The sequence below is a fragment of the Chrysemys picta genome, chromosome 3 (genome assembly GCF_011386835.1).
Source record: "Chrysemys picta bellii isolate R12L10 chromosome 3, ASM1138683v2, whole genome shotgun sequence".
Taxonomy (NCBI): domain Eukaryota; kingdom Metazoa; phylum Chordata; order Testudines; family Emydidae; genus Chrysemys; species Chrysemys picta.
Genome location: NC_088793.1, coordinates 85,606,619 through 85,633,541, shown reverse-complemented (window position 1 = coordinate 85,633,541; position 26,923 = coordinate 85,606,619). Strand labels below are relative to the sequence as shown.

The 26,923-nt window shown below is 45.4% G+C and overlaps 1 protein-coding gene across 3 annotated transcripts in view; it reads left to right on the top strand.

Annotated features, from left to right (window-relative positions):
- Window positions 1–8,768: 8,768 nt before the first annotated feature.
- Window positions 8,769–26,923, top strand: part of METTL24 (methyltransferase like 24) — a 90,407-nt gene continuing 72,252 nt past the window's right edge. The window contains exon 1 of one of the 3 annotated variants that reach the window (XM_024102473.3): window positions 8,769–9,610. In XM_024102473.3, coding sequence (XP_023958241.1) covers window positions 9,266–9,610 — 345 coding nt within the window. In that variant the 5' untranslated portion in view covers window positions 8,769–9,265. The remainder of the gene's footprint in view (window positions 9,611–26,923) is intronic. The other 2 variants (XM_005287625.5, XM_024102476.3) reach the window with 2 other exon arrangements.

Here is a 26,923-nt window from a genome sequence, read left to right as displayed (position 1 = left end):
TTTAAAACAAATAAAAGGAAGTTCTTCACACAGCACACAGTCAACCTGTGGGACTCCTTGGCGGAGAAGGTTGTGAAGACTAGGACTATAACAGGGTTTAAAAAAGAACTAGATAAATTCATGGAGGTTAAGTCCATTAATGGCTATTAGCCGCTGCCAGGATGGGTAAGGAATGGTGTCCCTAGCCTCTGTTTGTCAGAGGGTGGAGATGGATGGCAGGAGAGAGATCACTTGATCATTACCTGTTAGGTTCACTCCCTCTGGGGCACCTGGCATTGGCCACTGTCAGCAGACAGGATACTGGGCTGGATGGACCTTTGGTCTGACCCAGTACGGCCATTCTTATGTACAAGGTCAATGTTTATATTTATGGCTGAGTGATAAGAGAAAGAATGGCTGGATTTGAGAACTTCAGCTTCCTATTTTACTTGTGTACCGATAAAGAAATAACAAATAAATCTGAACTGATAAAGTCAACAGCTCTATTGTTTTTAACAACATCCACTCCGTTAAACCTCCCTAACTTATTTCAGTATCCAATTTTTGGTATTTTAGGGAACCGTTCATTTCTAGTGGCTTAAGCGTCACAAGATTATAAAAATCATAGATTTGTGGGGTTTATTTGCCTTCTGGTTCTTGCGCTTTAGGGCTCATTTTTTAAAGATTTTTCTCCACCATCACGAGGGCCACAAACATTTTATTTCACTAAAAGCAGAGATTCTCACATTCATGACTCTAGGAACTGGAACTTTGAAGAAAAATACCAACATTGCAAGACTTGTGATAAAATCATGAGAATCAGCAACACTGCAGGACCAGTGAACCATTCCTATTTCATACTGTGTTCAGTCTAGTTTTTTAAACCTTGTTTCTCCATGCAGATGTCTCTGTCCTGGTGAATGTGATCAGTATTTTCAAAATCTGGGCTTTTCTGACAAGAATCCTATCAGATGCAGGCAGTCAGTGATTTAAAACTAACATCTGACTTCAAAAAAAAAATGTTGGCAATTGTAAATTGGCAGCGCGAACCCACAGGACCATTAAATGTTCCTCCCTGAGGTTTTATTCTCTAGACATAGAGGCCCATAGTTACTAACATATGGAAATTTTCACAACAAATCGTTTTCCAAATAAGTCAGGCTGCTCCATCTCTTCTTCCCCCTTATCTTCTTTCATCCAGCTGCTTCCACTCCCCTCCTGCTCCTGACAGCGGTTGAACTCTTTGCCTTGTACATGCTCCTCTTCTGGCAGCAGCACCCTCCCAATCATCTCTCTCGGCAGAGGTCAGTTCCAGTTCTGCTCTTTGCTGTGAACAGAAGAGACGCAGCTGAAGAGGCCAAAGCTTGAGGCAGTTCCTGCCACAGGCGCCGACTTTCCAAAGTGCCAGACGATGCTTGACCCCCCGGCGATGCCCCTGGCTGCCTCTTTCCACCCTCGCTCCACCCAGTCTCTTCCCGTCCAGTTCTGCCCCCTCCCCCAAGCATGCCGCATCCTCGCTCCTCCCCCTCCCCTCAGAGCCTCCTGCTTGCATGCCATGAAACAGCTGATTGCGGTGGGCGGGAGGTGTGGAGGGGTGGGGGAAACTGATAGGGGGATGCCAATGGGTGACAGCACCCACCATTTTTTCTCCATGGGTGCTCCAGGGCTGGAGCACCCACGGAGTAGGATCCTATGGTTGCTGATGATGAGAGAGATGAAGCAGCCTGTGAAGAGCACCAAAGAGAAAAATACCTCAGTTTAGAAAAGCTAACTCCTACTGTCATATAGTCCATGATTGTTGGAAAGCTGCAGCTATGAGACAGTCACATGAACAAGAAAACAAACTTCTCAGTTTAGGATACAGCATAGTCCTCATAGGTGCTGGAACAAGGGGTGCTGCCGCACCCTCCCTGGCTTGAAATGGTTTCCATCATATACAAGGTTTACAGTTTGGTTCAACGGCTCTCAGCACCCCCATTATAAAAATTGTTCCAGCACCCCTGATAGTCCTATGATCATGTGACATTCAAGCCCAGGGGTAATCAATTATTTTTTGTCAAGGTCCAAATTTCTTGGTCAAGGTATAGTCAAGGTTCAGACTCTAGAGAAACATTGTTCACACTACAAGTGTGAAACAAATTCATACAATGCTGTACATTAATAACATACTACATACTTCATACTTATATTTTTAGTGCATTAAATTAAAAATAAAATTAAACCACCGTATAACCTAAAAATAATCTCAAAGAAAGATGTAATAAATTACACCTGAGATTTTGAGAAAGTACATAGATAAAATGTCAAATAGATGCAAATATTAGCATTAAAATACTTTCAGACAACTGTTTTAAGTTTTGAATTTATTTTGCGTTTACAAAGAGTATTAACTTTGATTTTGTCAAATAAAATTATTGTAGGCATATATGTAGATAGACATATTTGAAACTTTCAAGCCTTTTGTGGTTTATTTAATATTAGTATCAGAGTTTGAAAGAAAATACTTAGTACACATAAACTCTCTTAGCTTTATGATAGTCTTTTTAATAACAAACACCCCCCACACACACATGTGTATTAAGCAAAAGTAACAGGTATTTCACAGTAATTATTCATGATTAAACTGTAGTATCACTACTGAAAATGTAATTTTATATGGTAATACAAGTGTCAAAATATACGTGAATAATTATAATACTCACCATCAGTGAGAGAAATGACATGTCCTCCCCTGGACAAAGACCTTGAAGTTTGGAGTGTCTTCAATCAAGGCAAGATGGAGGCAATTGCTCAGATGGTTATCAGTCAAAATGGAGTGATCTTTCAATTTAAAGTTGTTCATTGTTGAGAATGCTGACTCACACATGTATGTTGAGCCAAACATAGTCAAGATGTTAAATGTAACCTTCAAATGTGGATACTTGGAGTCCAGCACAAGGCCTGTCCAGAAAGTTTCAGATGTAGTTTCAGTGTGCCGCACTTTAAGCATGTCATCTGCTTGTAAATCAGAAGGGCCCTACCAAATTCACAGTCCATTTTGGTCAATTTCACAGATATAGGATTTTTAAATTAATAAATTTCATGATTTCAGCTATTTAAATCTGAAATTTCATGGTGTTGTAATTATAGGGGTCCTGACCGAAAAAGGAATTGTGTGTGTGTGGGAGGGTCGCAAGGTTATTTTAGGGGGGGTTGCAGTACTGCTAGCCTTACTACTGCATTGCTGCTGGTGGCAGTGCTGCCTTCAGAGAAGGGCAGCTGCAGAGCAGTGACTGCTGGCCAGGAGCCCAGCTGTGAAGACAGAGCCACCTCCAGCAGCAGCGCAGATGTAAGCAAAGCATGGTATGGTATTGTCACCCTTACTTCTCAGCTGTTGCTTGCAGAGCTGGGCTCTCAGTCAGCAGCTGCCACTATCTGGCCACCCAGCTTTGAAGGCAGCAATATAGAAATAAGGGTGGTATGGCATGGTATTTCTCAAATTGGGGCCCTGACCCAAAAGGGAGTTGCGGGTGGGAGGGGGTCACCAGGTTATTTTATGGGAGGGTCGCAGTATTGCCAACCTTACTTCTGTGCTGCTGCTGGCAGGGACGCCAACAGCTGCTGTTCGCCAGCCGCCCAGCTCTGAAGGCAGCACAGAAGTAAGGGTGGCAATACTGCGACCCCCCTCCATAAAATAACCTGGTGACACCACCACCCCCCGCAACTCCCTTTTGGGTCAGGGCCCCAATTTAAGAAATGCTGGTCTCACTTGTGAAATCTGTATAGTACAGGGTAAAAGCACACAAAAGACCAGATTTCATGGTCTGATACATTTTTCATGGCTGTGAATTTGGTAGGGCCCTATAAATCAGTAAGCTCCAGATGTAGTTTTGCTTTTTCAGCATCTGGAAAGGATGCTTTTGCTTGATTCCAGCAAGTGCCATTTGGTTGTGCCACGAATGGGTTCCTCACAAACAGGACGATGTCTTTCACACTTTTAAATTTTTGGAACCCCTGCTGGAAGTTTTGAAGAAGCCTGTCCAGAAATGATGCCATCTGATTCATGTCTGCAGTGCCCCAGCAGCTTAGCAGCATCAGGAAATACAGCATCTCCCCAGTTTCCAAATCACTTATGAAGAGACTCTGTTTTGAAATGAAACAACACTGCTGTGGATATCCCCTACATTGCAATTTCACCCCTGTAGCTTTAAGTTGAAATCATTTAAGTAATCTATCAAATCAATAAGAAAGGCCAGGATGCTCAGGCTTGTGGCATCCCTCAAAAATGCATGTAGTTCTGTCTTTTTCCCTGGAATTTGATGTAGATATTCTTCCACATCAGGAGTTCCCAAACTTGGTTCGTGGCTTGTTCAGGGTAAGCCTCTGGTGGGCCGCGAGACACTTTGTTTACCTGAGTGTCTGCAGGTACGGCTGCTCACAGCTCCCAGTGGCCGCAGTTCGCCATTCCCAGCCAATGGAAGATGCGGGAAGCGGTGGCCTGGCCCAGGACCAGTGCAAACACTAGGCGAACTAGGCGGTTGCCTAGGGCGCCAAGTGGTTGGGGGCGCCAAAAAGCAGTGCCCTGGCTTGGTAGGGAGGAGTCACCTTCCGGAGGCACCGGAGAGCCAGAGCGTCGGCTTGCGGGGGCGGTGAGCCCCAGCCATGGAGGAGCCGGCGCGGCACAGGGGGGCAGCAGACCTGCAAAGGTGGCAGCGCCTCTAGCAGGGAGCAGCTGCGCCCCCCACCCCTCCTGCCCAGGCTGCGGTCCGCCCCCCCGCCCCTCCCCGGGGCTCCTGCAGGCTGCAGCAGATGCATGCAGGCAGCGGCCCTCGTGCGCCCCCCGACTTCCTCCTCACCGCGCTCGGGCTCTGTGGCTCCTGGCAGCGGCTCACACTCCTGGAAGCTGCAGAACCTGAGTGCGGCAAGGGGGGAGCTGGGGAACGCATGGGGGACGTCGCCCGCATGCGTCCAGTGCAGGAGCCCCCGGGGGGGCGCCCCCCGGCTTTCCCCTCACTGTGCTCGGGTTCTGCGGCTCCTGGGCGTGTGAGCCACCGCTGCCCCTCCCGGAGAAGGCTCAGGGCCCCGCGCTCCAGCAGCGGCTCACACGCCCGGGAGCTACAGTGCCCGAGGGCAGCGAGGGGGGAGCTGGGGAGCACATGGGGGCCAGCGCCTACTGCAGGAACCCCCCGGAGGGGGCGCCGGGCCGCAGCCTGGGCAGGAGGGGCAGGCACGGCTGCTCCCTACTAGCGGCGCCACCGCCTTTGCAGGGCTGCTGCCCCCCTGTGCCGTGCCGGCTCCTCCATGGCTGGGGCTCGCCGCTGCCACAAGCGGGACGCTCTGGCTCTCCAGTGCCTCCGGAAGGGGGCTTCTCCCTGCCGAGCCAGGGCACCGCTTTTTGGCACCCCCAAGCACTTGGCACCCTAGGCAACCGCCTAGTTCGCCTAGTGGTTGCACCAGCCCTGGGCCAGGCCACCGCTTCCCAAGCCTGGCAAAGCCAGTGAATGGACTCAGGGAGGGGGCAGCCAGGGTGGGGTAGGGAGGGCTCGCGGGGGGCAGGGGCTGTGCACCCTCCAGGGGAGTTCAGGGAGCAGGGAGGGGGGAACCCGGTCTGGGGAGCAGCCCCTGGGTACGGCTGGCCCCTGGGGTCTATAAAGGCTCATTGGGGTTTGCCCCTCAATGAACCGATGTGCAAGGGTGAGGGAGGAGCAAGGTGGAAGTTTCGCCTAGGGCATAAAATATCCTTGCACTGGTCCTGGCCTGGCCCAGGAGGCCAGTGGATATTTCTGGTTAAAATCCATGTGCTTCACTTCATGTACTGTTTGACGTTCCCACCTTTAACAACAGCCACAATCTTTGTACAAATTACATGTACTGGTCAAGAATTTGGACACTGTGGCAAAATAAAACAGTAAGCATCAGTCCACTCTTCTTTAAATGAACAGTATTTGGTGGCAACTTTCCATTTTGTTGTTGTTGCCATCATGGGCAGCATGTGAACCCCCCGTTCGGGGAGGCTAGCTCCCTGCCCCAACCCCTCCTCCCAAGGCCCCACCCCTTATGCACCCGCCTTGCCTGCCAGAGCCAGAGGAGCCCTGGACCCCCCACTGTGGCTGGAAGAGCTGTGGCTGGCCTGGTAGAGCCACCCCAAGTCCTGGGCCACTGCCCTGGCCCGAGCCACCCCAGGCCACAGCCTGCCCGCTGGCCCAAGCCACCCTGCTCAAGCCCCCACTGGCTTCAGGGAAGAGATGAAGTGAGGGTGGGAAGAGGAACAGTGTGGGCAGGGCCACAGGGGAAGAGAGGAATGTGGGAGTGGGGCTTTGGGGAGGAATTTGGGTGGGGCCATGGCCTGGCTGTTTGGGGAGGCTTAGCCTCCCCTGGCCTATTATACCTGCCGCCCATGGCTGCCATGTTTAAAAGCGGTGCTGTTAAACATCAAAAGCACAAGAGGCGGGACTACTGCTTTCAACAGTGTAAATGAGCCTATGACCATACAGTAAAAAACATAATTCTTTAAAAAAAGGAACATACTCTTGGTTTTTTATTGGTGGAAACTGATGATAGTGCAAATTAAGGAAATAAGGAGAACAACTCAACCATTAATTCACAGTACAATGTATTGGAGATCGCACTATGAGAGAATGAGAGGGTAAAAATAATAAGTAAATAAAAAGATTTCACGGTCTGTTCAAAAGCATCTGATGGACAGATTTGGCCCGTGGTCGGCCTATTGACTATCTCTGCTCTAGCTTTTCGAAGATGATGGTTTAAAAAACAAAACAAACTTGCAAGGGGAGTGGATCTCAAAGGTTGGGCACCAGCCCAAATCCGAAAATCTACACTTCTGTTGTTAGCTCTGCAGTCCAAGCCCTGGGAGCCCAAGTGAATTGACCTGGGCTCTGAGATGCAATGCTGTGGGTTTTTTATTGCCGTATAGATATATAGTTTCCTGTGTTCCCTTTAAGATTCTGATGGGCCGTCAGTCCCCAGCCTTGCTACATAAGCCCTGTTCACCTGTGTATAGTGTAAGCCAGTGGTTTTCAAACTGTGGGTCGTGACCCAGTACTGGGTCATGGAATGTACGGCACTGGGTCGTGGTAGCTCTGGTCAGCACCACTGACCGGGCCATTAAAAGTCCCGTTGATGGTGCTGCTCGACTAACGCAGGCTAGTTCCTACCTGTTCTGACACCGTGCTGCGCCCCAGAAGCAGCCAGCAGCAGGTCCAGCTCCTAGATGGAGGGTCAGGGGGCTCTGCACACTGCCCCCACCCCGAGCACCAACTCTGCACTCATATTGGCCACTTCCCAGCCAATGGGAGCTGGGGGGGGGGGCGGTGACTGCGGGCAAGAACTGAACAGAGCTGCTTGTGTGCCTCCACCTAGGAGCCGGACCTCCTGCTGGCCACTTCCAGGGTGCAGCGCAGTTTGCAGTGCCAGGACAGGCAGGAAGCCTGCCTTAGTACCCCTGCTGTGCCACTGACTGGGAGCCGCCCGAGGTAAGCCCGCACCCCAATCCCTTGCCCCAGCCCTGAGTCCCCTCCAAACCTGGTGCCCCTTCCTGCACCCAAACCCCTCATCCCAGCCCAGAGTCCTGACTCCCTCCCGCACCCCTGAACCCCTCATTCCCAACCCCACCATGCAGCCCTCACCCCTGCCCTCATCCCCAGCTCCGTTAGGTCACGGGCTTCAACAATTTTCTTCAACTGGGTCGCCAGGAAATGTTTTGAAAACCACTGGTTTAAGCAAGCAGTTAACTCCTAGCTTGTTTGAAAACAAGGAAGGCCTCTTATAGAGCAATTGTCTTTTGGTAACATCTGAAGTTTAAAACAAATTGTCATGAGTTAAAACTGGCACATTAATAATGATTAAAAAGAACAAAGACTCTTTAGATTTAAAATTTCTGTGCTACTCCCGCATTACACTGTAGGCTATATATGCATCTGAAGAAGTGGGTTGTAGCCCACGAAAGCTTATGCTCTAATAAATTTGTTAGTCTGCATCCTCAAAAAGAACAGGAGTACTTATGGCACCTTAGAGACTAACACGGCTGCTACCCTGAAAACTGTAGGATAGTAATTGTTAACCCCTCTCCCATTAAGCAATATGGTTAGCAAACACCTTGAACCTCCTGCCAGCTGTTTGGATCTCCCCCAAGTTGAAACCCCCTGCTATATCTCAGCCACAGGTGTATATAACTGAGCCATTCTCAAATGTATGTAAAATGGAATAGAAATGAGGCAATTAAAATTTTTCCTCAGAATTTTACTTTCTGAGACAGACTTAATACAAGATGTACATATTTTTCATTTGTTCTTTACCCTTCGTTTACACAATACCATTCTTTCCTATCTAGATTGGCTTTGCCCTTTTCCCAAGACAAAAGGGATTTTGTTGAATTTCACTAGCAATTGTTTTGCTCAGCTAGCTTTGGTGCTAATAAGTGTACGTTCATATGTCTGGTAAGCACACCTTCATTTCAGCAGTTAACACCGTTGGCTGCTTGCCAGCCATCTCTGAAATGACTGAGGCTGGATCATGCGTCTTTGAATTTTGCATTTTAAAAATCAATGACAACACAAACAGTCTTTAAGTGTTCTTCCCAGCTTAATAATACCGTCTTGGTTTAGTACAAGTCTCCACCAAAACAATCACTCTTCCACGCGCCCCTGTCAAAACATATTCTACTTTCACTTTAAACATATGACAAAAATATTAAGGACAATTGCTGTTTGTTGACAAGATAACCACAGTGATGGTCTAATGACAAAATAATGGGGAGGGGGAGAAACTGGTCACACTGCTCCTCTGCGCGGGGAATGGGATACGCTTCTCGGTGAGCTGAGAGTGAGGCTGGCTCCTGTCACAAGGGAGCACCGAACTATTTGGGTGTTGACTGAAGTACGTTTTCGGGGCTATCCTGGGAGAAGCGCACACCAAGCAGAGCAGACCCCGCGGGCGCGGGGCACCGCTGCACGCGGCTAGGCTCTTAGCACAGAGACGGGCTCTCTGAGCTCCCCTTCAGCGAGGTCACACCCCCATCCCCGGGGAGCAAACCCCACCCCGGCGAGCGTCAGGCTGGGTGTGGTTGGTGTCCGCGCCGGCCTCACCCCCTTTGCAAATATGCACAGCTCGTCCGAGCTGGCTGGCTGCAGCGGGGCTCCGGCTCGGCCCCGGGGGAGCGCCCCCCCGCGTCAATGAGCGGTTTGGCCGCCTGCCTTTCCCAGCGCCCCGACTCTCGCATGGGACCCTCCGCCAGCCGGGCGGCAGCAGGCTCCTGCTCCCAGGGGCTCGCCCGCCCGGTGAGCGGGGGATGATGCCTAAGGAGAAGCCGCTGTGGAAGGGCTTCGCGTTCCGCCTCTGCCTGCTCTCGGCCGCGGTCTTCCTCTGCCTGCAGCTGGGGCTGAGGCGCTCCTGCGCCCCGGCGGAGAAGGCGGGAGCAGCTGCGGCCAGGGCGCTGCCCGCCCGGGGAACAGAGCAGCGCCGCAAGAACAAAGTGGAGGCGCACCTGGCGCCGGGGGCGGGGCGGCCGGAGGCGGCGACCGCCAGCAGGAGGCGGGTGACCTACCTGAGAAGCAGCCGCAGAAGGAGCTCGGAGCCCGCCTGCTGCCCCCTGCAGACCCTGGGCAGCAGCCGCAGGAAGGTAGGGCCCTGTGAGGTGGGTGCCTAGAGGCGGGGTTGCTAGGGGGGCACTGTCATGACATGGGCATTGCCATATCACAACATGACACCCCTCCCCATGCTGAAGGGCTATGAAATCCAACTAGTCTAAGGCCGGCGCCTGCAAATGGCTCTGCCCGCATGGGTGGTCGGTACCCGCGGAGTCTGATGCGGGGACACTCTCCACCTCCCCAGTCTCTCTGCTGGTGCTGAGCCCTGTGGCGGCGCTAAGTAGGGTGACCATATTTCCCAAAGGGAAAACGGGACACTACATGGGGCTGGCCAGAGCAACTTGTCGGAGTCTCCCCCACCCTGTCTGGGATTGCTGGAACCCTGCCTGTCCTCTGTGCAAGGCTGGGGTCACTGGTTGGAACCCTGCTTGCCCCCACACGAGCCCTGCCACCCCTTCCGCACAAGGGGCTGGCATCGCCGTTGGACCCCCGCCCTGGCACATTCCTCCGTACCACACCCCACTTTTTTGACAAAAGTGGGCATTTGTCCCGTTTGCTCTTGCCAACTGATCAAGTTGCCAAGAGCAAATGGGACAAATGCCCACTTTTGTCAAAAAGTCGAGATGGCCGGGACAGGGCTTAAAATATCCTGGCCAAAACAGGATGTACGGTCACCCTATCCCTAACAGTACGGGCCACTCCAGGCAGAGCCATGCACAGGATCGGGCGCCGAGCTGGTGGGGGATGTGTGATAGTCCCACCAAAATGGTCCCGACATGCTGATCTGCTTGCAGCCAAGGTGTGGGAGGGACCATCCCAAGCTGGGCCTGAAGGCTAGGGCCAGCCAGGACACCAGGTCTGGATCTTCAAGTCCTCAACATTTGGGGCTTTGGAGATACAACCTCTAAGCCTGGGGCCAAATCCAAACCCTCTTGGGCTTTGGAGGGGAAGTTTGGCTCTATATCTGACCTCTGTAGCTATGATGTTAAAATAGCCATGCAGACATTCCGGCCCAGGCTCTGAAGTTTGGAGAGTGGAATGGGTTTCAGAGCCTGCAGTGAGCTTGAATCTTTACACCTTGGCTCTGAGACTTGCTTTGGGTTTTTATTTGTTTGTTTGCTGTATAGACAGAGGTACCTTTTGAGGGAAGTGTAGAACTACCAGGATCTTTTCTTCATACTCTAGCGGGCCAGGGAAGAGGATGGAGAAATTGGATAAATCCCTCTTCCCTTCTGCCCACCACATCCAGGAAGGAAAGAAGTGAAAGCAGCACATTTTGCCACAACATAGTGACTATGAGATTTTCTGATGTGTTGTGATGTTGGCATCATGTTACATCAGTATGCATTGTTGCCAGCGCTTGCAATTTTATTGTCAAGTGTTGTGATATTTGGTGTGTTGTCTTAAATCCCCAGCTCCTGATTAGAGGAGATCCATAGCTTTCTCTCTCTCTCTTTTTTTCCCCCCAAAAAGAAAGTTTATTTCTAGCCTTAGTGGTTGCAGGTAAAAACTTTAAAACCTAAATGTACCTTTAAAGGCTCAAAAGTTAGTAGACAAATAAAAAGAGCTCCCATTTATAATTTTTAAGTCAGTCTCATTATTTTTGGGAGGCCTGACTCATGACTTTTGAATACTTGGGGTTGACACTGTATGTGTTGGTGTTGAGTTGCGATGACACTTCACACCGCAAGCACTTTGGGATACAGTGCTGTTATTTTGTGTTGCTATAAGTTCATTTGAAAGTGAAGTGACTGAAGTTCATGGTCCATGTCTGCGTTAAGGAACTGAACTGTTTCCAGTTGAATTGGCACAATAGAATTGGTTTAAGCATAAATAGTTTGATATGTCCACTCTAGGAATATGGATCCATACTTTAAAATTTTGCAGTTTCCCCATGTATCAACACTAGTGCTGTTCTAAACCATTACAATTGCACTGCTCTCAGCACTAACAATTTCTGGCATGTCTCCCAGATGTAGGGTCTTCTGGAAGATTTTGAAAGGCCCCTGGTGCATTGTGGCACAGTAGTGGGAGGACTATTTGAACTGTTTGTGCTGTTACGTTCGTGGCATTTGTCCACACTGTCACTGATCCACTGAAATGACCTCATGATCATCTACCTAAAGTACAGCATGCTTCATTTATTGGGGTGCTCTTCATCATGCTACTCCCTCTACTGAGACTACTCTCAGGAAATCAAGTTAACCTAATGAGAGAGAATGGTAAACACTGAGGCTGTCAGGGAAAATAGTAACAAAAAAATCACACAGGGCTCGTTCACATACGCATAAGTTGTACTGCTTTATCTATGCTGGCAAAATTGGGATGGTACAATCCCCATAGTGTGGATACAGATATTCCATTATAAGCATTTTTGCAGTGGTGTTGTAGCTGTGTTGGTCCTATGTTGGCAACCTAAGAAAGAGCTCTGTGAATCTCAAAAGCTTGTCCCTTCCACCAAGTGAAGCTGATCCAGTAAAAGATATTACCTCACTCACCTTGTTTCTCATATACTGGCATAGTTTATTCCTATATGGGCAGGGGAATAAGCACTATTGGGATAAGGCATCTTTGTATTGGTATAACACACAAACTATGTCTTCACTAGGAATGTAAAATCCTAGTGAAGACAAGGCAGTATGTAGTCTTTACATGAGTTAATAGGTTGAGTTAGAGACTATAGGGGAGCTTAGTCTTTAACTTGATCTGCTAACACATGTTGAAATTACATTGTATTCACTAGGATTTTACATTGAGTTAGTTAACTTTCAGATAGCTAGTTCAAATAAAGAACACATCTTTAGTCCCTAGGAAGGCAAGGTCTAGGGATTTGTATCAGTATAACTATTTTGGTTAAAAAATCACAACCCTAACTGAAATAATTATACATATTATAGTTAGATGTACAAAATTTATATGTAAACTAGGCCTTAATGGGACACATGTAACCATTGCCTATTGATTAAGTAGTACTTAGACAGATGTTAAATAGTTCTGAAACGTTTGTCATTTTAATAAGAAAAAATAAAGTAGGAACTAGCCTACGTTAGCCGAGCAGCACTGCCAACGGGACTTTTAATGGCCCGGTCGGCGGTGTTGACCAGAGCCGCCACGACCCAGTGCCTTACATTCCATGACCCAGTACTGGGTCGCGACCCGCAGTTTGAAAACCACTGGCTTACACTATACACAGGTGAACAGGGCTTACATAGCAAGGCTGGGGACTGACGGCCCATCAGAATCTTAAAGGGAGCACAGGAAACTATATGTCTACATGGCAATAGAAAACCCACAGCATTGCATCTCGGAGCCCAGGTCAATTCACTTGGTCTCCCAGGGCTTGGACTGCAGAGCTAACAACAGGTGAATCATTTTTATTTTTCACCATGTTACATTTTATTTCATTTAAAAACTTTTCAGACTGTTTTAAAAGAAGAAAAGATCTCTTAATTGATACTTCTTGGCTTCTACCTGCTCCTTTGGAGAAAGAAAGTAGCTAAACCAGCACTGGCAGCCAGGCTCATGAGCATCCATAGTGCTCTGGGGAGGGGAGGGGAGGGCAAGGGAACAGTACAGAGGAACTGGATCTCTATACAGATCTCCCAGGATCCACCAGGATGGATGGATTTCACTGTGGATCTTACCAGCCCACGTGCCATGTGTCCTCTGCATGTCTACAACCCCCTTCTTATCCTTGGCAAGGTTAAGACCCTTAACTGTATAGTGTACTGTATAGATATTTCTTTTGGGGTGGATTACAATATATGATCTACAAACAGTGCAGCAAAAGATTACTGAATAGAATTTTTCCATAGGTGTTGGGGGATAGCCTACTCTGCTGCCTATTAAACAATTTACATAGAATCACAGAAGATTAGTGTTGGGAGAGACCTCAGGAGGTCATCTAGTCCAATCCCCTGCTCAAAGCAGGACCAGTCCCAACTAAATCATCCCAGCCAGGGCTTTGTCAAGCCGGGCCTTAAAAACCTCTGAGGATGGAGATTTCACCACCTCCCTAGGTAACCCATTCCACTGTTTCACCACCCTCCTATTGAAATAGTGTTTCCTAATATCCAACCTAGACTCCCCCACTGCAACTTGAGACCATTGTTCCTTGTTCTGTCATCTGCCACCACTGAGAACAGCCGAGCGGCATCCTCTTTGGATCCCCCCTTCAGGTAGTTGAAGGCTGCTATCAAATCCCCCCTCACTCTTCTCTTCTGAAAACTAAATAAGTCCAGTTCCCTCAGCGTCTCCTCATAAGTCATGTGCCTCAGCCCCTCATCATTTTCGTTGCCCTAGGCAGAAACACTGCAGAATAGTTTACATGATCAGTACTTTTAAGGGTCATGTTCACAAACAGTTGTCTTCATATTTTTGTGCTTGATAATAATGTAGTTCTGTTTGTGAACAAACTCACAGGGCATTTGTCTGGGATTTTACCTAGAAACAAATGAACAAAAATTCCAAAAGAAGATGAGAAGGTCTAAGATCCATCCATCCATCCATGACTCCTATACTTTCAATTCCAGGAAATAGATTGCGTGATTGCACACTTTTGGTGATCAATGGCACAACAGTAAGATTGGGGAGAATGACATTAAAGACAGCGTGAAAGTTGATACCCTAAATAAATTTGGAAGGATTAAATTTTTATCGTTCAACATTGATTTCACTGTACATACATAAACCATTGAAAAAATATTTCCATCTATGATAATTGAAATGTACAGATAGGCTAAAGAAGAAAAATGCTGCTTGAAAACTTATTAGAGTTTGAGTAAAGAATATTTATTTTGTGCATTTTGATAGTTTGTGTTTTAACAGTTATAAAGCTTTTAACTTTTTGAATCTTAATGTCTACTAAGATTATTATCTAATTATTGTTATTAACTAATTATTGTCTGACTTAAATATCCTGCAAATGTGGAAATTTAAATAGATAAAAATAAAAAAACTTAACTTTGATGATATACATCAAAATGATACAAAAATTAAAACTAAATTCTGCCAAGCCTAACCATAAAAGAGTACAAGTGTAAATACATTCCCCAGAGTGTAAGATGCATGTATGGATAATACCAACTGAAAGGAAGGCTGCCCTTTAGAAACTTAACCATGTGACAGATCTACCAATCTACCAAACTCAAGAGTTACCAATGCAGTTGCTCATGGAGTCTGCCAAGGGGCCAGATGTTGCTGTAATATCTTCCTGAACTTGGCATTTAGAGACTGTAATTGTCATCCAAAGAATAGGAGGAGTGGTGTGATGTGCTATGGTATGACGAAGAGCCTGGAACCCCATCACTGCATTTTTCCACACAAAACTATTTGTGTTGATTAAAATAAAGTTCCTAAATATGTTTAAAAACATTGCCAAACAATGACAAATTAACATATGGTACAGATTAAAAAACAAAAAACACAGACTTTATTTTTATATATACTGTATACACCTTTGCTCTTCAGTGACTTTTGGCAAGACATACACACCCATACATTACTCACCCTCTTAGCTCCAGTTTTGGGATACGAGATTTTAAATCCGATAAGTAGCTAAAAATTACCCTTGCTATGTTAATTAAGGGGAGGAGATCAATATGATAATAGAACTAAGAATTAGATTTTGTTGGATGGGTCCATCTGCATTTTGGCTAGAGTTAAAGATGCCTGTAGATAATGTTTTGAGCTGTACAGTATCCTTGCTTAAAACAAACAAAGCACAATTTTTGGTTTATTTTTAGAAGGTCATTACATTTAAACTGCTTTCTTTGGTTGTAGAAAGTTGTTTTTTGCTGTTGTCTGTTAGATTGCTCAGTTTTGCTCATGGAGCCAATAGTAGGAAGTCATTCATGTCTATAAATTAATAACAGAGACAATCTCATTTTAAAAAAAATCTGAACTCAAATGTGCATTTTTGATTACAATATAAAATTGTGAAATGGTCTCTTCAAAATTATATGGAAACAGCTAATTCATAGGTTAACAGTTCATCAATTAAAAGCAATGATGTGCCAGGCTAAGTATAAAATGACTTTTCTCATTCTTTTTAATTGTATTACACAACTAACAGTTTCTGTTTAAAAAGATGTTCCCAGCCTTTGGATTTGTTTTTATAGAATTTTTGTCTAGGGTGTCTAGAGTGTATGGGTAGGCACAGGGCCGGCTCCAGGCACCAGCTCGTCAAGCAGGTGCTTAGGGTGGCCGCTCCGGAGAGGGGCGGCACATCCAGCTGTTCGGCGGCAATTTGGTGGACGGTCCCTCACTCCGCCTCGGAGTGAAGGACCTCCCGCCGAATTGCCGCCGCAGATCATGATCGCAGCTTTTTTTTTTTTTTTGCTGCTTGGGGCAGCCAATACCCTGGAGCCGGCCGTGGGTAGGCATCCTTTTTAGCTATTCTATAAATCTGCTAAACATAAGGTTTTTTTATGTTAAAATTGTTCATAGTTGATTTATGTGTATATTGGTTTTAAATTGCTTTCAATTTTTTAAATCTGATATTAGTTGTACAAGTCACATCTTTCTGTGCTTCAGTTTCCCCATCTCTAAAATGGGGATAATGATACTGACCTCCTTTGTAAAACACTTTGGATCCTCTGATAGAAAAGCACTATACAAGAGCTGGGTGGTATTATTATTATTTATTACATATTATTGGGCTGCTCCTCCTTCTGTTTAAGCCAGTGCTAACACTCTCATAGGAATCTTGATCCTCTTGAAGTCAGCCTAATCTGTCTGTCTAGCCATTTATACTACACTCAATACTGTAATATCTGAACACTTTAGGACTGGGCCCTAACTTTTTATGCTGATTTATTATTGTTTTCTCCCAGTTCCATACATTGTAATGTGAAAGCTGTTGAGATTTGAGAGTTGCAAAGGATGATCTTAAGAGTTTACAGTTGTATAGCTTTTTTTTAAGTCTGGAACGATCCCCAAACAAACACAAGTCAGACACAGAGTTTATTCCAACTACCTTATGGGTATCAGGTATCAGAGTCCAACAATTCACAGAATTGTTACACGACTATTTGGGGCTATGTCTTCGCTAGAAATGCTGCTGCTGTGCTTCAGTGTAGCCACTTGCTACAGAGACCAGAAGGGTTCTCCTTCTGTCAGACTAGTGCTGGCAACCCCAGGGGTTAGGTCAGCTTAGCAGGGTAGACCTAACTTCTTAGTGTAGACGTGACCTAGGAGAGAAAGTGAAGAATATACCTTAACCATTTAAAAGTAGAGGCACAGTCTAGGTAAAGTCAGAATATAATTACCCAAATTGGAATTTGGCTAGGACACAGTTAAAATCCATACTGTTGTGAAAAGTGCTATGGTGTCTTTAATGACCATTGTGACAGGTTTGAGGCCCTTTGGGGTGTCACCTGATGTGCTGGGATGCCACTGAGTCAGCCTGTTCTGCCAACCTCGGTCCTCTTTTCCTGGCCTTGATGGGTTAGGCTCACAAGCCTCTTCCAGCCAAGCGCACAGGCAGGGCCACACCCAGCTGCACAGAGAGACACATATCCACTCTGGAAAGATTCAGCCTTAGCGGCTTGCTCCAACACTCTGATGTTCACTCCCTTTAAGAGGTACAAAGGTTTCATGAAATTTGCCCCCTCCCTCAATGTGAAGAGAGGTGTGCACACTTCTTGCCCCCCCCGTTAGAAATTACATAAACTGGGTTATATTATAAACAAGAATTAAGTTTAACTATCAAAGGTGGATTTTAAGTGAATATAAGAGATAACAGACAGAACAAAGCAGATTACTGAGCAAATAAAACAAAGTATGCCAGCTAAGCTCAATATACTTAAGAAACAGGTTACAAAATGTACTTTCTTACCCTAAATGTTATTTTAGGCAGGTTTAAATGTCTTTGGTTTAGAGTTCCAGTTATATTTATTTTCAGACTGGACTCCTGTCTCAGTCTGGACTCCCCCCTTCCTTCTCCTTAGGTGTCTTTAGCAGTCTTTCTTCTTGGATAGGCCATGGAGAGGAGGAGTCCCATTTGCCTTCCTCCCCATCCTTAAATAATATTCACATAAAGCGGGAATCCTTTGTTTCCCAAATTTGACACCCCCTTCCAGTGGAAAGTTACTAAACATTACCTGGGACTTCTTGTATCTGGTGACAAGACCACCTGACTCTGTAGTATCACAACATCCATGAGCCAGTGTCAGTATGGAGTGTCCACAGGAAGGCCAAGCCTTTTCACAGTCCATTGTCCTTGCTGATGGGCCATCCGCCCTGTCTGTCTTTTCCATTGTTGTACCTGAAGTGTTAGCAGTGGGCGTCACCCAAAGTAGCATAGCAGAAATACTGATATGTAGTCAATATTCCAATATTCCTAACTTCAGATACAGAAATGATACAGGCAAATACAAATTGGATAATCACATTCAGTAAATTATAACCTTTCCAATGATATCTTACAAGACCCATCTTGCATAAAGTACATCTCAGTTATGTCATATTCATATAATCATATTTTTATGAAAATATGGAGTGAAACATCACAAACACAAATGGTCATGACTTCAGTTTAACACTTCAGTGGGAAGAACATAACTGACACCATTTTCTTCAGCACTTGGGGGTCTGTTGTATTAATTACAAGGATCAAAAGAGTTAGATGTTAGACTCTTTCACTTTCTAACATAAAAACAGTGATACAAAGAGGTCTGTTCTGTGTGTGTGTTTTTTTTTTTTAAACAGAGCCCTTAGTTTACTTGATTTTTTGGCAAACGCTTGTAAGCATTGATTTTAAACTTGAAAGATTATTGATTAAACACAAGAAAGAAACTAAAATTGAGTGATTATGCAAAACAAACAATTACAATTTTTAAGTCTCTCTCCTTTTGGAGGCAAAATATCAGTCTCTCTTTTACAGAACAACCTCTCTTTGATTAAAAGGAAAGGATTAATTTTACTTTCAGTCTTGATGTGCAAAGGGTATTCATGTCTCCTGTTTGTAACAAATAGACACAAGATAGAGGAAAGAGAGGATAGACAAGGCAGGAAAAATACTGCTTTTGTTGATGTCTTTGGAACAATGGATGGCTGGTAGTCACAAATGGATTCTTTGGCTGGTCGGTCAACTGTTGCTTGGATACCCTAGACAGAATGGACTGTCCTGTGAATGTTCTGTCTGGGGTATCGGTAATGATTTCCTACTATGTCTAAGTGGAGTCATGCATGGACATGTGACTCACCCATGTGACTCCAAGCACTATCTTATCACCTGTGATTTTCCACTAGCTGTATTGAGGGCTTTGTTTGAAACAATGGGTTTCCCTCCACATGGCAAAAGCTATGAAAGGCCATGGAAACACCTCCATTTTGCCTCTTTCCTGCTCAAACCTCTGGACTATGGACTTATACTAATGGGAACATTCTAACCAAGAGACTGAGGTCATTCTAATGATTTGGAAGCAACCAGAGACTTAACTTAAACCAGCAATTTATTCCATCACTGCCACAAGCCTGAACCAAAAACTTTATAATTACTGTATGTATTTGAGTCCTTTAACCAATTTTAACTCTCATGTTTCTTTCTTTTTATGAATAAACCTTTAGATTTTAGATTCTAAAGGATTGGCAACAGTGTGATTTTTGGGCAAGATCCGAGTTGTATATTGACCTGGGTGTATGGCTGACCCTTTGGGATTAGAAGAACCCTTTGTTTGATGAAACTGGTTTAAAGAACCACTCATATTTAAGTGTAGAGTTTTTGGTGGTGGTACAAGGACTGGAATCTGCTTTTATGACTTCTTGTTAGCCAGTGTGGTGAAACAGATGTTTATTTTTGTTGCTGGATGCATCTGCCCTATTTCTCAGCAGTTTGTCCTGAATTTGGTATTCTCAGTTGTGACCCACAAAGGCACAGTTACATAAGCCTAAGAAAAGTGAGTGTATGTCTACACTGGAGCAAGGTAGATATACCCACATTAGGTCTGATCATGTTAACATGCTAAAAATAGCAGTATAGCCATGGCTGCATGGGTGGCAATACAGGTTAGTCATCCCAAATAAAATCCCATCCTAGATACATACTTGTGGTGGTTAGCTTGTCATGCTGCCTGTACAGCCATGGGTATGCTATTTTTAGCATGCTAGCCTTATCACAGCTAGTGCAGATATATCTCTAGCGAAGACATATTCTAAGAACCAGTTTGACATCCTGGCTGCCCCCTAAGGAGTTGCTGAAGCTATGAGATGTACCTCTGAGACGTACAATACAGCATAGAAAGTAATGGGTAATGAATGAATAAACTGATAGTGAACACAATAAACTTGTTAATCTAAGTGATAGTGTGTTGTAACTTTTGACCTTTCCCTCATCATTTCCTTGTGTCTCTTACATTTTTCAAAGCAAGTAAACTTTGTTTAATCTTTAATAGCAATGTCATCCTCCTCCTTTCTCCTACATCTTTGTGGAAAATTAAACAAGAAACAGTTAATTTTTCATTGGATGCTGCCAGAGTTTATGCTCTTCGTTTTAATTAGATGTTATGACCTGATTGTGCAGGTTTTATTCATTCTGAAGTCCTTGGGAATTTTGGGTGCTATGTCTTGTATAATTAACAATAAAACATTGGTAATTGCCTTTAGTTAAAGAGGATGTTACTGACATGCAGTTGTATTGTTTATATCTATACCAAATTGCATGCTTTGGAGCAAGCTTGAGTTCCTTCCTTGTAAAAAATCTCATACTTGAAAAAAACCCCAAAACTATTAACTTTTAACCCACCTGTAACTATTTGTCAGCACACTGAAGAAACTTAAAAAAAAAAAAAACATTGTTTTTCTAAAAGATAGGTTCTAGTCCAAACAGGAATTTATATGAGGAAGTCCTGTGGCCTGTGTTACACAGGAGGTCAGAGAAGTTGATCACAATGGTCCCTCCTGGCCTTATAATCTCTGAAGAGTTTATCATTGTCTGGCACGGCTAATTTCTTTATTTTGAAAGACTGAGCTTTCTGCTCTTGCCTAAGGAATGCTATTCCATTCTTTTATTAAAAAACAAAAGAGGAAAGTATGTTAGTTTTGAGATATTTAGAGCAAGATGGCACAGGTTTCATCCCGCCAAGTTAGGTTCCCCATTGATTTCTTTATTGGCTAACTTTTACCTATTCAAAATAGCAATGAACTTAAGAAAAGTTGAGGCTCAGCTTGGTATGTGCTGATCAAGTGAACTGAGTATGGTTCTGAGAGACAGCAGGGACTCATGGGGTTCAAATTGTGATGCATTGTGAGCCTCTCTTTATCTGATTTTTCTAGGTTTTTATACTGTGCTCATCACCATGGCATCTAAGTGTCTGAGTAAATCACTCAATCTCTGTTTCCCCATCTGTAATGTAGATAATATTTACTTACCTATCTCACAAAGGTATCGTGGGGCTTATACAGTTAGGGAGACATACTGCCCCCTCTTCCAGTGTGCAGACCCTTAATGGAGCAGTGCCAGTGTCAGTATTGTCAACGCTTCTGATTTTTATCATGAGTCTTACTATGTTTGGTGTTTTTATTGAAGCCAAAGATCCTGTATTTATTTCATTTTTTTAAAAGTAAGTTTCTAGACCTCATGGCTATGGAGAAAAGCTTGAACATATGACTAAAATACACTCTTAAGGTTCAAAAACAGAAGGCAAATTAAAAGCACCCAAAATGTTTTGGCTTCCCCCCCTCTCCCTCCTAAAATCTCATGATTTGGGAGAGGGTGTGTGACTTGTGAGGTGGGTTTTTTTTTTTTTTTAATGCTTGGGGTTGGCAACACTGCCATGCAGTTACATTTTTTGTCGGGGAGAAGGGCAAGGCTGCAGGGAGCCTGCACAGAGGGCCAGCATTTTCTGTATGCCACAGGGCACGACTTCATGGGGGTTGCTTCCATATTGACTGCAAGAAATGTAGGGGTGTGCTCATGGATCCACAACTACATGTATCTACTAACCATTCCACCACTGCGAAGGGGCATATGAGTAACAGCTGCGTGGGCTAACACAATTCTGCGAGCTAAGGGGGAGGGTTCGGTCCTGACTCTTGGGGGCTTCCATTGCATACCACCCAGTTAGTCAGGGTTTGCTGAGGCGAGGATTTGCCCCATAACATTTGTACATTGCTTTGAAGACCTAAAGCTCCATACAAGTATTAAATACTGTTATTCACGTACAATTCGCATTTTAAAATTTGTTTTCAAGTATCCTTAACGTGCTGTCCACTGTAAGCCTGATCCAAAGCCCGTAGAAGTCAGTGGACAGACTCCCACTGATTTTAGTGGGCTTTAAATCAAGCACTATATATGTTATTCATTAGTAGAGTTCCTGATTTTTATGCAAAATTCAAATTACCTGGTTACTTAACTATTTGTTGATTAACAGTATTTGGTGTGCAGTATGGTTTGAATAGTACAATGAAGTCCACCTAAGGAAATCTCCAATGTTTTTCTATCAAATGTTGGTTAGACAGATTAATCTATCACATATATATTCTCTACCAAAGAACTTCATTACAAAAATAAACAAATCAACAATCAAGGTTGCAGATTGGTCTTGTTTCTGCACAGATACAGCCCAGATTTGGCAAACCGTGGCTAGCCATCTGTGTAGTTGCTTTGGTGCTGATCCCTACATGTAGACAAAGACATGCGGAGCTTTTGGAATAGCTAACCTAATGTAGTTTTACTCCTGCTTTAAGCACTTTTTGAAAACCTTGGTCATTGCTTATTTTTCCCTTCCATTCCTGTTTAAAAGTCCACTGAAACATTAATTATAGTTTGTTTTTCAAACTTATGCTGCTGAAATACCAGCCCCTCAACAACAGAAAAGAAAACCTAACTCACCATCCTTGTACCTTTATGTACAAACAATCTCTCTCATTAACTATATATGTTTTCATGAGTTTGGTAACTCTGCCTCTGGAAACCCCAACAAGCTTCCAGCAGGGTGAATTTAAATTACTAGGTGGAAAACTTCAATTTAAATTATTGAATTTAATCAGTCCACCCTGATTGTTGGGATTTCTTGAGGCAGAGTTACAAATCTCATGAAAACATATCTTTTTAATGGGGGAGATTATTTTTATTCTAACAGATAACTTCAGTTATTTTCTAAAGAAAGGTGCATTCTCATTGGTTGATATAACCATTGTTTCCATGGCAGCTAGAGTCCTCAATATTCATAATTTGAGAACTGAGCCTATCAGAGCTCAGAGAGGGTGAAATCTGTAAAATAGAATGAGACCATGTATGTGGATGATCCTGATGAGATACATGATTGTGTTTCCTGGAGTAAGAAGCCAAGTCACTATGTTCTCAGTAGCACAGCTATTGGGTCCCCACAGGATGAAACCCTTAATACAATACAAGATCTTTTGTTCCATATTTATAAAGCTTGACCTCAAAAGTTAGATGTTTTCTTCTGATCCTTTCTTTATATAAACAAGCTGCCTTTAATGCAAAATTTTTGATAGAGGCTTGTGGGTTCAGCATATTTATTTTTTTATTTAAACGTTTTAAGAGATCATAATAAGTTTAGGCTTTAATTATATTTTGTATTAAATTCAGATTTCATTTTAAACCAAAAGCTTATTATAATTTAAATAATACAATTAAAACTTATTTTTTTATTTAAAAAACAACAAATCATTAGCTTCCAGAGACAGCTGGATATACTTAGAAAGGTCTTCAATTTCAGAAGTCTGCAGAAGTTTCCATATTGCCACATTTGAGCTTTCCTAGCATCCCAGTTGAGTCTCAGGGTTTTTAATTGTGGTGGTTTTATTTTCAAGCTCTTCATATTCAGTGAAGTACATTTGTGGCACTGTGTAAATAATAATAAATTAGCTGCAGTGCTCTCCAAACTCAAAGACTACAAAATAAAATTAAAAATCTGGCAACTGTACATGGAATACATGTAAAAAGCAACAGAGGGTCCTGTGGCACCTTTGAGACTAACAGAAGTACTGGGAGCATAAGCTTTCGTGGGTAAGAACCTCACTTCTTCAGATGCAAGTAATGGAAATCTCCAGAGGCAGGTATATATCAGTGTGGAGATAGCGAGGTTAGTTCAATCAGGGAGGGTGAGGTGCTCTGCTAGCAGTTGAGGTGTGAACACCAAGGGAGGAGAAACTGTTTCTGTAGTTGGATAGCCATTCACAGTCTTTGTTTAATCCTGATCTGATGGTGTCAAATTTGCAAATGAACTGGAGCTCAGCAGTTTCTCTTTGGAGTCTGGTCCTGAAGTTTTTTTGCTGTAAGATGGCTACCTTTACATCTGCTATTGTGTGGCCAGGGAGGTTGAAGTGTTCTCCTACAGGTTTTTGTATATTGCCATTCCTGATATCTGACTTGTGTCCATTTATCCTCTTGCGTAGTGACTGTCCAGTTTGGCCAATGTACATAGCAGAGGGGCATTGCTGGCATATGATGGCATATATAACATTGGTGGACGTGCAGGTGAATGAGCCGGTGATGTTGTAGCTGATCTGGTTAGGTCCAGTGATGGTGTTGCTGGTGTAGATATGTGGGCAGAGTTGGCATCGAGGTTTGTTGCATGGGTTGGTTCCTGAGTTAGAGTTGTTATGGTGCGGTGCGTGGTTGCTGGTGAGAATATGCTTGAGGTTGGCAGGTTGTCTGTGGGCAAGGACTGGCCTGCCTCCCAAGGTCTGTGAAAGTGAGGGATCATTGTCCAGGATGGGTTGTAGATCACTGATGATGCGTTGGAGAGGTTTAAGCTGAGGACTGTAGGTGATGGCCAGTGGAGTTCTGTTGGTTTCTCTTCTGGGCCTGTCTTGTAGCAGGAGGCTTCTGGGTACACGTCTGGCTCTGTTGATTTGTTTCTTTATTTCCTTGTGTGGGTATCGTAGTTTTGAGAATGCTTGGTGAAGATCTTGTAGGTGTTGGTCTCTGTCTGAGGGGTTGGAGCAGATGCGATTGTACCTCAGTGCTTGGCTGTAGACGATGGATCGTGTGGTGTGACCGGGGTGGAAGCTGGAGGCATGAAGGTAGGCGTAGCGGTCGGTGGGTTTTCGGTATAGGGTGGTGTTAATGTGGCCATCGCTTATTTGTACGGTGGTGTCCAGGAAGTGGACCTCACGTGTAGATTGGTCCAGGCTGAGGTTGATGGTGGGGTGGAAGCTGTTGAAAGCATGGTGGAATTCTTCCAGGGTCTCCTTCCCATGGGTCCAGATGATGAAGATGTCATCAATATAGCGTAGGTAGAGAAGGGGCATGAGTGGACGAGAGCTGAGGAAGCGTTGTTCCAGGTCAGCCATAAAAATGTTGGCATATTGTGGGGCCATGCGGGTGCCCATAGCGGTGCCACTGGTCTGGAGGTATATATTGTCACCAAATTTGAAATAATTGTGCGTGAGGATAAAGTCACAAAGCTCAGCAATAAGTTGTGCTGTGTCATCATCAGGGATACTGTTCCTGACAGCTTGTATTCCATCTGTATGTGGGATGTTTGTGTAGAGAGCCTCTACATCCATGGTGGCTAGGATGGTGTTTTCTGGGAGGTCACCAATGCATTGTAGTTTTCTCAGGAAATCTGTGGTGTCACGGAGATAGCTGGGAGTGCTGGTGGCGTAGGGTCTGAGTAGGGAGTCCACATATCCAGACAGTCCTTCAGTGAGAGTGCCAATGCCCGAGATGATGGGGCGTCCAGGATTTCCAGGTTTGTGGATCTTAGGTAGTAGATACCCTTAGAGCCCCGACCGGGGTTATTCTATGTTGATTTGTTCCTGTGTTAGTGTAGGGAGTGTCCTGAGTAGATGGTGCAGTTTCTTGGTGTATTCCTCAGTGGGATCTGAGGAAAGCGGCCTGTAGAATTTGGTATTGGAGAGTTGTCTGGCAGCCTCCTTCTGGTAGTCAGACCTGTTCATGATGACAACAGCACCTCCTTTATCAGCCTCTTTGATGATAATGTCAGGGTGGTTTCTGAGGCTGTGGATGGCATTGCGTTCTGCACGACTTAGGTTATGAGGCAAGCGATGTTGTTTTTCCACAATTTCTGCCTGTGCACGTCGGCGGAAGCATTCTATGTATAGGTCCAGACTGTCATTTCGACCCTCAGGAGGAGTCCATGTGGAGTTCTTCTTCCTGTGTTGTTGGTGGGAGGGTATCTGTGTATCAGTGACCCAGAGGCATAAACGCAAACCCTGGATTTTTATTCATTAACAGCTGTCTTCTTTGTTTTGGATAGGCTTTCTTGGAGGCTGTCAAAACTCTTAAGTTTGTCATTGAAATATAGACTATTTGATTTTAAGCATCTCTGACTTCCAACATGCTCTTTATGTTAAGTGCTTGACTGGTGGAAAAAACTGAAAAATTTAGAGAGACTGGACTTGATTTTCAACATATGTGTGATACACCAGCTTAGTGTGTTGATCATGTCTCCTTCTAGTGATTGGTTTCAGTGAATATGGATGATATTCTGGAGTCATTAAGTCAGTGGAATTTACTTTGTGTCAACACACTACTTTCTTTCTCATATGGTAGAGGCTTTGGATGTTGAAAGACTCAGATTTGATGACTGCAGTAGTCTGTGTGTATATAGATGCATTTCAGTACATGTTGTTTTCTGGAGGTAGTGAGAAATGAAGGAGGGGCAGAAAATAAGCACTGTTGTTAACAAAAAGAGAGTAGAAGTGGAACTTTCATCATTTGTAGGGTTACCATACGTCCGGATTTTCCCAGATATGTCCGGCTTTTGGGGCCTCAAATCCCCGTCCGGGAAAATAGGGAGGGAGGGAGGGACCGATGGTGCTTGGCTGGGGGCCAGAGCCGCCGGGGCCAGCGGTGCGGTGCGGGGCCGGAGCCGGCGGTGCGGGGCCGGCGGTGCTCGGCCCGGGGGCCAGGCCGGGGCCGGTGGTGCTCAGCGGGTGCTGGAGTCGGGGGCCGGTGGTGCTCGGCCGGGGGTTGGGGCCGGGGCCGGCGGTGCAGAGCCGGGGGCCGGCGGTGTGGGGCCGGGCAATGCTCGGCCGGGGGTCGGGGCCGGGGCCGGCGGTGCAGAGCCGGGGGCCGGCGGTGCGGGGCCGGGGGCGGCGGTGCTCGGCCCGAGGGCCGGAGCCGGGGCTGGGGGTGCTTGGCCGGGCGCCGGCGCCCCAGGGCCCGAGCCAAGCTGGGCGGGAGACGCCGAGGCCAGAGCCTCTTGGCCTGGGCCGGCCGGCCGCTAGAAGGAGCCACTGAGCTGGGGGGGCCGGACTGGGTCGCGCCCCCCCCCACCCCAGCTTGCCTGCTGCTTCAGGCTTCCCGCGAATCAAATGTTCGCGGGAAGCAGGGGAGGGGGAGGGGCAGGGGGGCGAAGCGTCCAGGGGAGGGGGCGGAGTTGGGGCCGGGAAGGGGTGGGGCTGGGGCAGGGGCCGGGAAG